The following is a 14,153-nucleotide window of genomic DNA, read 5'->3' as shown; positions in this document are numbered from 1 at the left end:
GGTATTTACCCCCCCCCCCCCCCCCCAATGTTCAGCACAAAGTTACGCCAAAGCAAAGCTGAGATTTTTATCGTAGATTATAATTTATAAGATTATAATTTATCTTAGAATAAAAACAAACTCAAAGCAACTAAAGGCTGGAGACACCTTGAATTAATGAAATATTCCCAATTTCACAGTTTGCTTTTATATTTACAGGAACAGTAACAGATTTAAATAAATATATATATATATATATATATATATATATATATATATATATATATATATATATATATGATGGTAGATTCAAGTTACATAAACAATGTTTCAATAAACGTATACCCATCATTGATTGCCAAATTAATTCTCATCAAGTCATCTTATTGAGTGCTGCATGTGAGATGAAAAATGAGGGTAACACAAGCAGGAAAAAAAAAAAAAAAAAAAAAAAAAAAAAAAAATATATATATATATATATATATATATATATATATATATATATATATATATATATATATATATATATATATATATATATATATATATAAAAGATCTCTGATCCCTTCCCCGGCCTGTCACAAAATGGCCACAGGTTAGGAAAACATGATTGATGGACAGCACTTTGCCAGCATGGCTAAACAACAGGAAGCGAGAGAACGCCGGCCAAAGGTCAAAGTCAGGCCAGTCACAACATAATAGTGAATACTGAATCATGATACGGAGAGACCGAGCACCTATACAAAATGACAGCAGACTTGCCCACAAAAGCGACTTGAGCACTTGAGTATGAAATATAAATAGAGGTCACACTGAGTCTACCTCCATTACACAGGTGAAAAGATGAACAAGACACGTCAATCCTTACCTCTGCAGATGGGCCGATCGTCACTCCAGCCTACGTAGCTGTCTGTCACTCTGAGACAAGTGATGCTCTTCGAGCCCTGCAGTTCATAACCCTCGTCACAGGAGAAATGCACTGTGGCTCCTCGCCTGCAGTTAGGTTGCACACAGAAAAAAACACACAAAAAAGCACGTCAGCACCACAAACCCTCCTGGTGCAATTCACCATTCAGCAGTGGATTTGCAGATGAGGTATAAATATAAAGAAGAAAAGTTTAGTGGGAAAAAATACACATTTGTTTTGCCTTTCCGCCTGTGATTTCCCATAGCGAGAGATGGATGTTACCCATTTGTCTGTGTTATCGCTGACCACTGATAGGGAAAATGGCTCAGACAGGAACAAAACTCCATGATCCCACTGGTAACATTTGTTTCTCTGTGCACATTTCTCTATTTGGTTTGGTTTCTGGGGCTGTCTATGGTGTGGCATCAGGTAATATGGTGGGTGCATGCTGGAGAACAATAGATGATTTGGTTTAGATGATTTAAATTCAATTCAATAAACTTTGTGAAGCTAAAACATTAATAAAGATCTAGGAGACTGAAATAAGGATAAGTCTGAATTTTGAAAAAGGCATGATTAGCACTGCAGTCCTAATATTGCAACGTTCTCTGACTAATGTAGATTGTTTCATTATTAAAACAGTAAATTTTACTGACAAACTAAATTGAGAGAAAAGAGGAAAAAACTCATAATTTAAAGAACCACTGAAATCAGAGAACTGGATTACATTTTTTGTACAAGCCATATACATTTCTAGTGTAGGGAATAAAGACAGAGATAAAGCCTATTAGGGTCAACTCATGACTTTAAGGACAGTAAATAACAGAGATGAGAGTCTTTGCTAACCAAAACCTATTTTCTATGATGGCATTGTCTCAGTCAGACAGCTCTTCTTCAGGAAATGTTAACCTATTCATCTGCAGATAAAGTTATATTTTCTCTGAATATACTGATGTACCTGCTGGTTTCTGTTTTTTACCTGAAGTCAGAACCTTTTCTTTTTCCTCGATCTGGAATCCCAGGATCCGGACACATGTTGTGGCCCTGTGCTACACCCATCTGAGACACTGACAGGCAAAGACAGAGATAAAACATTAAAAAGATTCTGACAAAATCACAGGAATGTACAAAAATGTAGCAAGTGTCAGTGAAATTAGTTACTCAGCAACAAATATGCTTATCATTTGAAAATAAATGTTATCCTTGTCCACGGTTCTTAAATTGTCTCAATGGGTGCAAAACTGGAAAGTGAAGTGTAACAAGGGGTCAAGTAAACATAGTGAGCTGGGAGAACCCTGACTGAGCAGGATGGGTCAAAGTTCTGCTGGGTCCACTGAGCGTGACACCTGCTCATTGGCCAGACTCCAGGTCTGTGGCAACGCGGGACAGAATTTCCAACAAAGGTGAAAAAGGCTATGTTAATAGATTATTGTTAATCTTAAGTGATAACTGTTTAATAAACAGGAGGACAACAATGTTAAAAAGTCAGGGAAATTAAGCCTGTATGTAAATATGTGCTTAAATGTCAGGCTTATGCACATTGCACATAATGCTTTTAATCTTATCCAATTAAAAATAAATCATTAAACAAATACGCTATAAACTATAAAGAGTCAATGCAAAATCTGAGCAGTAAGCCAGAAAAAATCAAAAGATTAAAGAATAAATAAGTAACACTTGAAATTTAAATGAAAAATCTAAAAGAGGTTGAAGCTATGTTAAAGTATAACAAATACCAAGAATGCTGCAGTTATTTATGTTACAGTTCTGTGAGAAAAAAATGAAATATTTTGAACTTTATTTACCATAATGCTTGTTTTTTAAATACATACTCCCAGCAGTCAAAAAATGTAGAAATGCAAAGTGAAGTACAGTAAGGTAAATTAATACAAATTGAAACATAAGGGTTAAAAGCAGTGTGGGAGAAAGAAGTGGCTAAAACAACAGTAAATGGCCTTGAGGCAGTATTGAAATTACCACCTCAAGGCTCCTCTTTTGTTCAACAGGTTGTTATTAGATCCTTAAACATCCATCTCTGTGTCACTCTACACAGGTGACTCATAGCTGTCACGTTGCTAACGTTACAGATATTTGAAGAAAGCGAAATCGGTTGTCGCATAGTGAAATCCAACACACGATGAGAGGAAGAAATGGCAAAGAAAACACGGCCAATGCAGTTACTGCTCTCCATTTGCAATGTGAAGTACATCTCTAGCACAGACTGTGTGTCTTTTTTGGCTATGGCACTTTTGACAGTCAGCAGTCACTCTTGTTTTTCTGGCCAAAGTGTAGTGCAAGAGAGAAACCTTAAAATGACTTTGATGATGTGAGACAGGCGTCTTCTCAAAAGCCTGACAGATTAGCTGATGAAACAATAAAGTAGGTTTGCCACTGATGGAATTCAAGCAGCATATTCCGAGTGTCTATATGCTTTCTGGTATTACACCTTGAGTCACTTGTGTTAGCTTGTAGCTGAGCTGATGGACACTTGTCAAGAAATTCCTACATGTTATTATATTAAAAGTAGTGCTGTCAGCGTTAAACTTGTTAAAATGACTTTACTGCCATAACCGCATCAATGCTGCAAATCTCCGTTAGCAAGTTAACGCGGATCGCCCCGTGTGTGGGGCAGCACGGCGCTAACATGTTAATGAGCTAACCGCGCTAATCTGCTTAGATGTGCAAAGGTTTCAGCTGAAGGCACTATATGCATCTCCTTGCTGGTGCAAAAATATAATTTAATACCTGACAAAATCGGGTTATCTTTGGCATATTTCAGCTTATCGTGATTCAACTTTGATCGTCTGTAGACAACGGTGCTTGATCCCATGAGTTAGGTGCTTGAACGATTCATAGGCCAATGTGAGATGACTTCATAAAGATAACACAGAAAATGAGTTAAAAAGCAGCCAATGTTCAAAGAAAAAACTTAAAAGAGCTTCAGAAAGCCTGGAAAGTTTTTTTTTTTTTCAAGACCAAATTACAAGTCTGGATCCTTGGAAGCAAAATATGGAATTGAACTATTAGGGTGGCTCGTGACTTTCTCATCCTTACAAATTTCTTTGGTAACACCTAACAGTTTATACAAGTAAGTAATTATGAACAGCAATAACTTACTTACTAAACTAATACGTAGTACTAGCCCGTTAGTGAATGATAAAAAATACTCGAGAGAATTTCATCTAAAGGTTACAAATGGGCGTAAGGCGTTTGAACATAGTGGACTGCACAGCTGTGTCAGCATATCCACAGCATATCCATTCATCTTCTGGGAGGAATGTTTAGCGGTTATTTACATTAATTCAAAAGACATTTAGCATATAGGCCTAAGAAAAGAGGCGGCGAGGCAGAACCTGAAAACTTAACAAACAAATTCCAACTTGAACAAAACATCTTAGTGCAGAAGAGAGAAGAGAGTGTGGCTAGCCCAATTTGGAGATGATAAAATGTTGCTCTGTACTCTTCTTTCCTGGACAGATGGAGTCCAGTAACTCCTGAGGACACTTTTGCAGCAACAACTGGTCATACATATAACTTGTCAGCTTTCACAGCAGGCAGCCAATAGATTTCTCTTTCCACAAACAGCGTTAATATATAACAGCCTTCCGAGCCTTTTATCTCGAACATGACGTAAAATGAATGACAATCCTATTTTTGTGTTTGTAAGAGAATTTACTATGAACAAACGATTACACATTTAAACACCAGTTAGCATACCTACTTTTTCCATCTGGTTTTGGTTACAGTGCATGTGTCATTCTTTAACTGTGGCCTGAGCTGACATCAATAAAAAGCTCTACAATGTACCCCTGAATTTGCAAACATCAAACCCCAAATAGTCTCCTTTAGTGCATCATTCGATTTTCTTTACGGTTTTCGGTTTCAGAATTATATGACGGAGTAACTTATTCAACCCCGTCTTCATCTCCGCTACAACTAAAAAGATGAACAGCACAGCTCTCTATAGCACTCCAGGCCAAAAACAGTCGGATATAAAATCGCGCTTTATGGACAAGACCTCGAGCAGTATTAGGTGACATTTTTAATAAGTTTCAGGTCAAACTCTGACACGGAGGGGGCAGTAAAAACTTACATCTATTCCACTTTTTCTGTAACATTTAATTACAGTTTTAAAAAATGTTTGATGAGTGGAACCTGGGGTAGTAATGAAGTTGAAGGCAGTTAGGTATCCATTGATGCCTGTATTCAAAGCACAGGCTTGCAAGGCTGTGCTTTGTTCCTAATTTTAATGACTGGGCGTAGGCACAAAACTCCCTAAGCATTTCAATCAGGGAATATGTGCTAAAAGATTGCAGGCCTATATTTTTACCTTTGTACTGGGAAAAACAAAAGACTAATGTTGACTAATTGTTTTATTGTTATATTTATCAAGTATTCCCTGTGTCAGATAGCCAAGTACAACAAACAGCCTGGTAGTTGTTGACTACTGTAGACTACCTTTTGCATAAACTAACAGGGAAACTTTTTTTCTGTGTGCTGTGTCAGCCTTTAGTTAAGCTGTCAGTTACTGTTAATGCCTACCTGATCATCAATAACAATGCAGGTTATGTTCAGCATGCCCATGTGCGTGTGAATGTTTTCATAATGTCGTAATAATGCAGTGATGTGAGAAAACAGTGGTGCTGGTGGCGAGGGAGCACTGCCAGCCCTGACTTTACAATCATAAAGACTTTGAAATATTGCTATAAGCTCACCCTTCTTCATCTTAATCTTTCCGATGCCAAATTATAGATGTCCTTTATGATAGATAGACCTAATTCCACACTTGCATATACTGAATACTTGTCCGGGGGACTTAACACAGTGACCAAATATGCAAAAAAATATCTTATGGTTGTAGAAAAAAGATAAAAAATTAAGGGCTGTAACTTACACACTGATATCTTGTGGTGGTTGTCTTTGCTGGGCAACATCTTCACACCCCGGGACTTAAGTTCAGTCATCTTCTTCACTGTAGAGAAAACATAGAAGAGAGATTGGAGGGACATGGCAGAAAGTGATGCCCACGTAGTTCAAAAAAAGCACTGCAATTATGTTCAAATCAACATTTGCAAATCAATTGTGAAACTAATGAAACACTGTAATGTTAGAGAAAGAAGGTTCTGGTTTTAAGGCTCCTGGTTGTCTTTTCCCTTTGGAGTTTCATGTTCTCCCCGTGCCCATGTGAGCTTCTCCAGCTGCTCCGCCGTTCTCCCGCACCCCTAAAACATGCTTGTTAGGTTGATCGGTGAGTCTAAATTGGACTTGGTGGGAAATGGTGTGGAAGTGGATGTGAGAGAGCGTGTTTGGTTGTCTCGCTGTGTCAGCCCTGTGATAGACTGGCAGCCTGTTCAAGGTACACCACATTTTGCACTGTGTCAGCTGAGAAACGTTAAAGCTCCCACAGCACAAGATGATAATCAGAAAAAATGGATGGATGGATGATAAACTTTTAAATCTAAAAATGACAATAAAACTGAAAAGACCTAGAACACAGATTTATGTTCATTTATAAGAGTCACACCTCTTACAGTGGTTTATATTCAGGAAGCGATTTTGACAATCACCATATTTTTGATTGTGGAAAAAAGGGCTCTTAGCATAACATCACTGTTTCGTTAACAGGATGCAAGGGCATCCGAAAACACTCTTTTCTATACAATAAAAAGATGAAGTTTAAATGGTTTGAGTTTGGTTATAATTGCAACGGAGATTAAAAAAAGGTAATCAGAAACAGGAGACTTGTTTAAATGCATATTTATTCGCCAATTTTCAAAAACTATCAGTATTATCTGAGCTCCCCTTCACAGTCGTCCTGTTTAATTAGTTTGACGGTCCCTGACAATGGAACTTCACTTGTTTTCCAAATGTGTTTTCATCCCTTCCTCTGATTCAGCTGCAGTTTACTTCAAAGCTTATCTGAGTCATGTGTTAAAAACTCTGTTTATTATGTGTCTAGAAGGGGAAAAAAGTCGGATAAAAAAACTCTTTTATTTGATTTGTTAAACTGATTAAAGAGGAAGAAAGAAAAAGGTATAAGCATATTTCAAGTAAGAAGACTAAGCTATTAGATGCTGGGTTTGATGTGGTGTGGCTGATTATTTTCCTACATATAAATAAAGGACACAGAAAAATAAATAAGGTAAAAAGGAGGCAATTAAGATATTCAGTGACTTTATCACTCCAACAAGCCACTGCTGTGGAATCATGGGAGTTGTCGTGATGAGAATAATGCATTGAGGGATGGGAACAGTGGCGTGAGTGTTTAATCTAATTAAAGTATTAGTTTAACGCTTCATTCCGATCTTCGAAACATATTTACCTACCACTGAACCTGTAATCCCACTGGCTCCCTTTTCCAAATTCTTCCCTCATTTGTCTCTTCTTCTATCTTATTTTCCTCCATCGCTGATATTTCCAGCAGATGGCTGGAGGTGAGACCCTTAGAGATCACCTCTTTTGGTGGACGAGCTAATCCTTTTCCCCTGCTCATCCCTTCTCAAAGGTGATCCCTGAACCTCTAAGAGTAATGGAACAGGAAATGGATGCCTGGTACAAAAAGGATTTTGTGTTTGTGTGTGTGTGCGCGTGTCCACATGTATGCTTCTGTGCAATTATGTGGCACTCATAATAATGCTCCTGTAATCATCTTTTTTTTCCTTTTTCCTGAAAGCATTCACAACTATTCTGTGGCAAATGGGCTCCAAGAATAGAATAAAATAAGAAAGAAGCTCATGAAGTGTCCAAAATGGCAGAAGTTCACAACTATATTCTGATTATGGCACCCTTTGCCTCTCTGATGCCTCTCTTCAGGTTGGATCGGGCTGTGGTGTAGTAATCCCTGTTGCCAGACCTGAACGCAATGTTCCTCTCCTTCAGCAGCTGCCTGACCTCCCGGGTCATCCAGGGCTTTTGGTTGGGATAAGCCCGGATCCGTTTGACTGCTGTAACAGTGTCTATGCAGTGTTTTATATAGCAGAAGAGTAATACCAGCCGGCAGGTGTGGCAAGGCATCCAGCACCTAACCAACTATAAGATCAGTCTCGGAGCTGCGGACGGTGACCTGGAGCTGGCAGAGGAGCTGAATATCTTCTTTGCCCGCTTTGAGACCAGGGTACCGGAGGTATTGGAGCCACAGCAGCAACACGCCACCCATAGCAGCACCACCCTCACCCTGGAAGAGCACGAGGTGAGGCGCATGCTGCAGGCTGTTAACCCGAGGAAGGCGGCGGGTCCTGATGGTGTGCCAGGTCGAATATTGAGGGATTGTGCAGGACAGCTGGCTGGGATCTTCACCAGGATTTTCAACAAATCCCTCGCACAGGCGACTGTCCCACTCTGCCTGAAGTCCTCCACCATAGTCCCCTTGCCTAAGAAGCCCCACATCACCGGCCTGAATGACTACAGACCGGTGGCACTCACCCCAGTGGTAATGAAATGCTTTGAGAAGCTGGTCCGCAGACACATCACAGCAGCCCTGCCCCGCAGCCTGGATCCACACCAGTTTGCCTACAGAGCAAACCGATCCACGGAAGACGCTGTAGCCACAGCACTCCATGCTGCATTAACTCACCTGGAAGAGCATGGTAGCTATGTGCGGATGCTCTTCGTGGATTACTGCTCAGCTTTTAACACCATCCTTCCACACAAACTGGTGGCCAAGCTACAAGACCTGGGGCTTCCATACAGCACCTGCATGTGGATCAATAGCTTCCTCTCGGGCCGTAGACAGAGAGTCAGAGTTGGCCATCACACATCCTCAGCCCTGAGTCTCAGCACTGGCTCACCCCAGGGCTGTGTGCTCAGTCCACTGCTCTACTCTCTCTACACACACGACTGCACTCCTCGCCACCACAGCAACATCTTTGTGAAATTTGCAGATGACACCACAGTGGTGGGGCTCATTTCCAAGGGAGACGAGTCTACGTACAGAGACGAGGTGGAGCAGCTGACGTCATGGTGTAAGGCCAATAACCTCCTCCTCAACACTTCAAAAACCAAAGAACTCATAATAGACTTCAGAAGGAAAAAGGCAGAGATCCAACCACTATTCATAAATGGGGACTGTGTAGAAAGGGTGGCAAGCTTCCGCTTCCTGGGAGTCAATATAGAGGAGAACCTTTCCTGGAGTGTGAACACCTCCGAGCTGCTGAAAAAGGCCCAACAGAGACTGTACTTCCTGAGAATTCTCAGGAGGAATAACATCACACAGAGACTGCTGGTGTCCTTCTACAGAGCCACCATTGAGAGTGTTCTAACTTACTGCATATGCATCTGGTACACTAGCTGCACAGGGGCTCAGAGGAAAGCACTCCAAGGGATCATTAACACCGCCCAAAAGATCACTGGCTGCCCTCTCCCCACACTGGAAGTTCTACACAACGCCCACTGTTTTAAAAAGGCCCAAAACATCATAAAAGACACCTCACATCCTGGCCACTCCCTGTTCGAACTGTTGCCCTCAGGCAGACGGTACAGGGCAATCAGAGCAAGGACTAATAGACTCAAACACAGCTGTTATCCAACTGCAATAACACATCTGAATACTACAAAAAAATGTCCATCACGCCACTCTTGTGTTAATCTATGCACGGTCTGAAGCATGTGTGTGGGAATGTATGTGAATGTTTTACTGTTATATCTTATTAGTATTTTAAGTATTCTATCTATTTTATTTATTGAATTTTATTGTTTTATTTATATTTTGATATTGCTAGGGATGATGCAATGATCGGGGACCATTCTTAATTTCGTTGTTCTCATGACAATGACAATAAAGTTTCTGATTCTGATTCTGATTCTAACCAGTCATTTTTCTGGGTCTCCAAAAATATAAAGGATTCTTTGTTGGGATGACCAAGGAAGTATATTAAAATATTAAAATCAAATATCACAGACATGTAGCTACTGACAAAAGGCCTTTTTAGCAAACCTGAACTGAAGACAAAAAGTGGTCTATAATTTATTCAGTAAAATCTCTAATGAGCCTCCCTCTTTAAAATATCAACCGTTCTCATGGTCTTACCTTGGTATTGGGCACTGAAACCTCTTAACTTATGGTTGCCATCTGAAGTAAAGTGCAGTCGAAGCCAGTTCTTGCTGCTAATGATGGGCGAAGGAAGGTTCGGGCCAGTAAACCTGTAGGTAGAGACGGAGAGCTAAAGACTTTTGGAGTATTACCACAGTGATTTAACATGCAAATGCAAATTTAGCAGATTGGAAACAGAGGTGATGCATTGCATATCCCAACACTCCTGCACACTGAATTTATTCTAGGTTAAAGGCAAGGTATGAACCAGTAACTCCAGCACCTGCATCGCCACTGATATACTTCTTCAGCATACAAATTCAACTAATGAATCTCTTCTCAACTTCAGATATTTTAAGCTTCTTCTATTTATTTTGTCATATAAATCCCTGCCAACCAAGCGCACATACATACAAACTAAATCCAGTTATATCTGCCAGTGCAAGAAAGTGTCTCTGCCTACAGTGTGCTTCTGTTTTGTGGCATAACGCAATTATGTAATCCATCATGTTACCAATAAAGTCAAGCTCAATGGCAGACAATATATCGCAGAGGCTGGCAGAACCTGTCAGTCTTCCCGGTGATTGTCTTGTTTGTTTATGGTAATTATAGCAATGTTTCAAAATTAATTTGGCCATGACTTGCAGATGTTAAAATGTTACACCTTTAAGATCTATCAAAGGGAGGGTCTGGTACTTAAGGGGAGCTGTAATGTTAACAACTCTTAACAAAACTATAGCCTGGTAAGAAAAAAATGGGAACGGGAAAGACCAGCACTGACATTAGTGGAGAAAATGCACTCCCTTTATTGCTTTGGAACAGCAATAGTGAATTACACTTCACAAACACTTATAGTGCCTCCTGATCTGTATGCTAATGAGGGCTGTTGCTTACCAAGCACTTCTTCGGTTGTTAAAGCCAAAGCCTTTTGGGGGCACATCATGTTTTATCTTGAGACACACTAACATAAGCATTCACGAGCGCTCCTACACACATACAGTATGAGCACCGACACAGTGAGGGATACATTTGAACAAGGGTTTGCATAATTTCCAATTTCCCTACTGTAAACTGTATATTTTTCCCAGTGATGTCCAGCTCATCTGATCAACCTAGATAAGTGTTTAGAGTAGATACATTCTAAGGTGCACCTCCAACTATCTCTCCCATTAATAGAACTGGATACAACACTTAAGAAAGTAAAAGAAAATTACATCTAAATTTAAACTGAGCAATTAAACCAGATACCATGGGTGGGAATCACTAAAACACCGCTACACAATATTATCACAATACTTCACTCATGATTTTTTTTTAAATATTTTATGATATGATGAGCATTGCAATACAATATGTTGTGATTTATTACCTTTTTCAACTGCCAGTTATGTCCTCAAAGTTAAACTTTGTCAGTCTTCATTTTTTCCAGTAAGATTAATTTTTCTCACGTCAAGCACATTAAAACTGCCACAAAAAATGACATAAATGCTGTCATAAACCACAGTCAGTCTGCTGTTAATATCTTTGCAATAGAATGGAGTCAAGTTGGCAATTGCATGCAATGTGTTTCTGAACATACAGCAAATTAACTGCAATAAATCATCGAAAATCACACATCTGTTGCTGTCGACATAGATAGGAATTCACATTTAACTACTACATCTGCACTTATCAACGTTTCTGTTCTATAAGACTATAACCAGAATACAATCAGCATTAGACCAGCTGAGTAAAGTCTTTTTGAACGGGCTCATCGACAAAGACTCATTTAGAAAGACATTGTTGGCAGTCTGTTTGCATTTATAAATCTGTTATTTGCAGACCTTCCACAGTCTCTCTGACAGTGACTGTAGTCAGTATCCAAGTTAGACTGCAACTGTTTTCAGAAAGGTTGCGTCCAATCAATTGTCTTGTGGTTGTGAGCGTGCAACACGTATTTTAGATTTGTCAAGCTAAGCATGTCCAGTGTTGGATGTTTTTTTGGCAGAGTCGATTAAATGTAACTTTGCTTGGCTAACATTATCTCAGGATGATGGCGCATGACATGACCGCTCTAGTATTTTATTCTAATTAATAAAATATCAACATTTGGTGTCCTTGTATTGACACAATACTGCCACAGAAAATATTGTGATCCTATGCTGTATTATATGTTTTGCTCCCACCACTACTAGATACCATACTGCAATGGGATCAGCTATTGGATGATCTCATACAGCTTCTTGAAACATGGCATTCAGTTCAATATCAACTAAATACAAAAGGTTTTTGAAAGCATCACTTATGACTGCAACTCAGTTGTGTTGGCAATACCACTTCTTAGAACAGCAATGCATTCCACCTGTGTTGCAAAACTAAATAAAACGCTCATTTTGAGTACCACCAACATTCCAGTAAAGACTCACACAACTAGCTGAAAGAAACGGAGCGCACATAGGGCAAAAACCTGAGCCTGAATATGTTAACAAGTAGCTCAAGTGTTTTGCTTATGCTACAAAATGTTTCCAAGTTCTAGCTCTGACAGGTTTGCCACACCATGCAAGTTGATAGGATTGATTTGTTAGGCTTATTATGTATGGAAACACTAGCTGCCAGAATGCATTGTTCTTCCTACATTGCAGTTTCAGAAATATTCATAATACTCATACTCATAATGTGTATTTTAGCTTATAAAAGACACCATATTAACACGTTAATAAGAAAAAAAAATTATATCAGAGGGGGTCATATTTAATGCCTAAACAAAGTTAAATCCATGGATATGCCACAAAGCAATTCAATCACATGCCCCGTCCAGTATTATACACCCTGGGATTATCTCAGTGGGTTATTCCTTTTCCCTCCTTACACTGTGGTCTAAAGTCTGCATAGAGCAATCAAAATGAGCCTCAACCCTAAAGCTGTGTTTTTTGAGTCTGGCCATAATTTACAACAACAAGTGGGACACCGATAGTGTGTCTGCATGCCTTTGGGGAGGCTTGAAGAGAAGAGGACGGATAACGAATTGAGGGGCCTTATGTTGTGTCTGTCACATGTGCGTTTAAAGCTACACCACTAAGAAGAACACAGAAGATCCAAATCACCACCAGCTCTTAGCACCAGGCTGGGCACTGAAACATTGTGAGTACTAAATTTCATATCAGTGAATTACAGGAAATGAACACCCAACTCACATTTATGCCCAAAGGCCTTCAAATGCCAGATTTAATGTAAATCCTCTATTGTGTTGGAGGTCACTGCACTTATCCAAAACTCCCTTTAGATTTAAATGCAATCAGGTTTAGTTTCATTAGAATGCAACACTAAACCTTAGACTAAAGTAAAAAAAAAAAAGAAGCTCTAGCAGAGGATAGCTGGATAGACTGAGAGATTAAGAAATCGATAAATACAGAATGAGGCGTTGACCATAAAAATCATTTCAACCCAAAGTCACACCTGCCTTTCACTGCATGCCCTTTGCTTTGTTCAAAAACTTAATGTTTTAAGTTGAAAGTAGAAGGCAACGCAAAAAGTCCTCATGGAGGTCTCCTCAAGGGTAATGTGGCTACTTCTATAGCTCCTTTTCCCTTCAACCTCTTGCTCTCTGTCCGGCCATATTAGATTTTATGTGGAATTGTCCTGAGAGTGCAGTACTAAATAAGTTTCCATTTCCAGGCCCCAAAGCTCCTGAGTCTGAGTCACTTTTTTGATGATTGTCCAAGAAATGTATTTTGGAGCAAGGCAAGGTGATAGAGGAATCCAGGGGGAGGCAGAGGGGGGTATGTCTTGCACTTAACTGTGGTAACTGTGGGGACTGACCTTCGAACATTACACTGAGACACAGCTGCTCCTGATAAACAGTTTTTTTTGTTGCTATCTTTTAAATGAATGCTATCAACATTTCTACAAAGCCTGATAAGTTACAGTTTAAATGTATAGGCGACATCCAATTAAAAGGTACCTAAAGGTGCGTATGCATAATGCTGTTGCTTAGACTTGTATTTTCACGATAATATTATGACTGAAGGTCTTAGGAATATGCAGGTCCAGTCAAATCCAATTACAAAACACTAGCACAGAGGTGCTTTCCATATTGATGTGATGTGACTTATTAAATTGTTAATGCCTTTCAAGGTTTCGAACAAAGGTCATCGTCGTCAGGCAATTCAGCAACCTTTTCCAGTGAAATTGATCTTTTTTTTCCTGCTTTATATTCATCGTTTCATGTCATCTGTTTTCTGTTCTTGGGCCAAAGTGTCA

General features: G+C 39.5%; 1 protein-coding gene across 1 annotated transcript in view; it reads right to left on the bottom strand.

Moving 5' to 3' along the window:
- Nucleotides 1-14,153, bottom strand: part of csmd2 (CUB and Sushi multiple domains 2) — a 296,524-nt gene that overhangs the window by 146,116 nt on the left and 136,255 nt on the right. The window contains exons 6-9 of the mRNA XM_080862285.1: nucleotides 9,912-10,024; nucleotides 5,781-5,858; nucleotides 1,866-1,953; nucleotides 848-972 (exon numbers count right to left, since the gene is read on the bottom strand). Coding sequence (XP_080718411.1) covers nucleotides 848-972; nucleotides 1,866-1,953; nucleotides 5,781-5,858; nucleotides 9,912-10,024 — 404 coding nt within the window. The remainder of the gene's footprint in view (nucleotides 1-847; nucleotides 973-1,865; nucleotides 1,954-5,780; nucleotides 5,859-9,911; nucleotides 10,025-14,153) is intronic.

The sequence above is a fragment of the Rhamphochromis sp. 'chilingali' genome, assembly GCF_963969265.1.
Source record: "Rhamphochromis sp. 'chilingali' genome assembly, chromosome: 17".
NCBI classification, from domain to species: domain Eukaryota; kingdom Metazoa; phylum Chordata; class Actinopteri; order Cichliformes; family Cichlidae; genus Rhamphochromis; species Rhamphochromis sp. 'chilingali'.
Note: the sequence above shows the minus strand (reverse complement) of the source record. Positions and strands in the feature narration are given on the sequence as shown.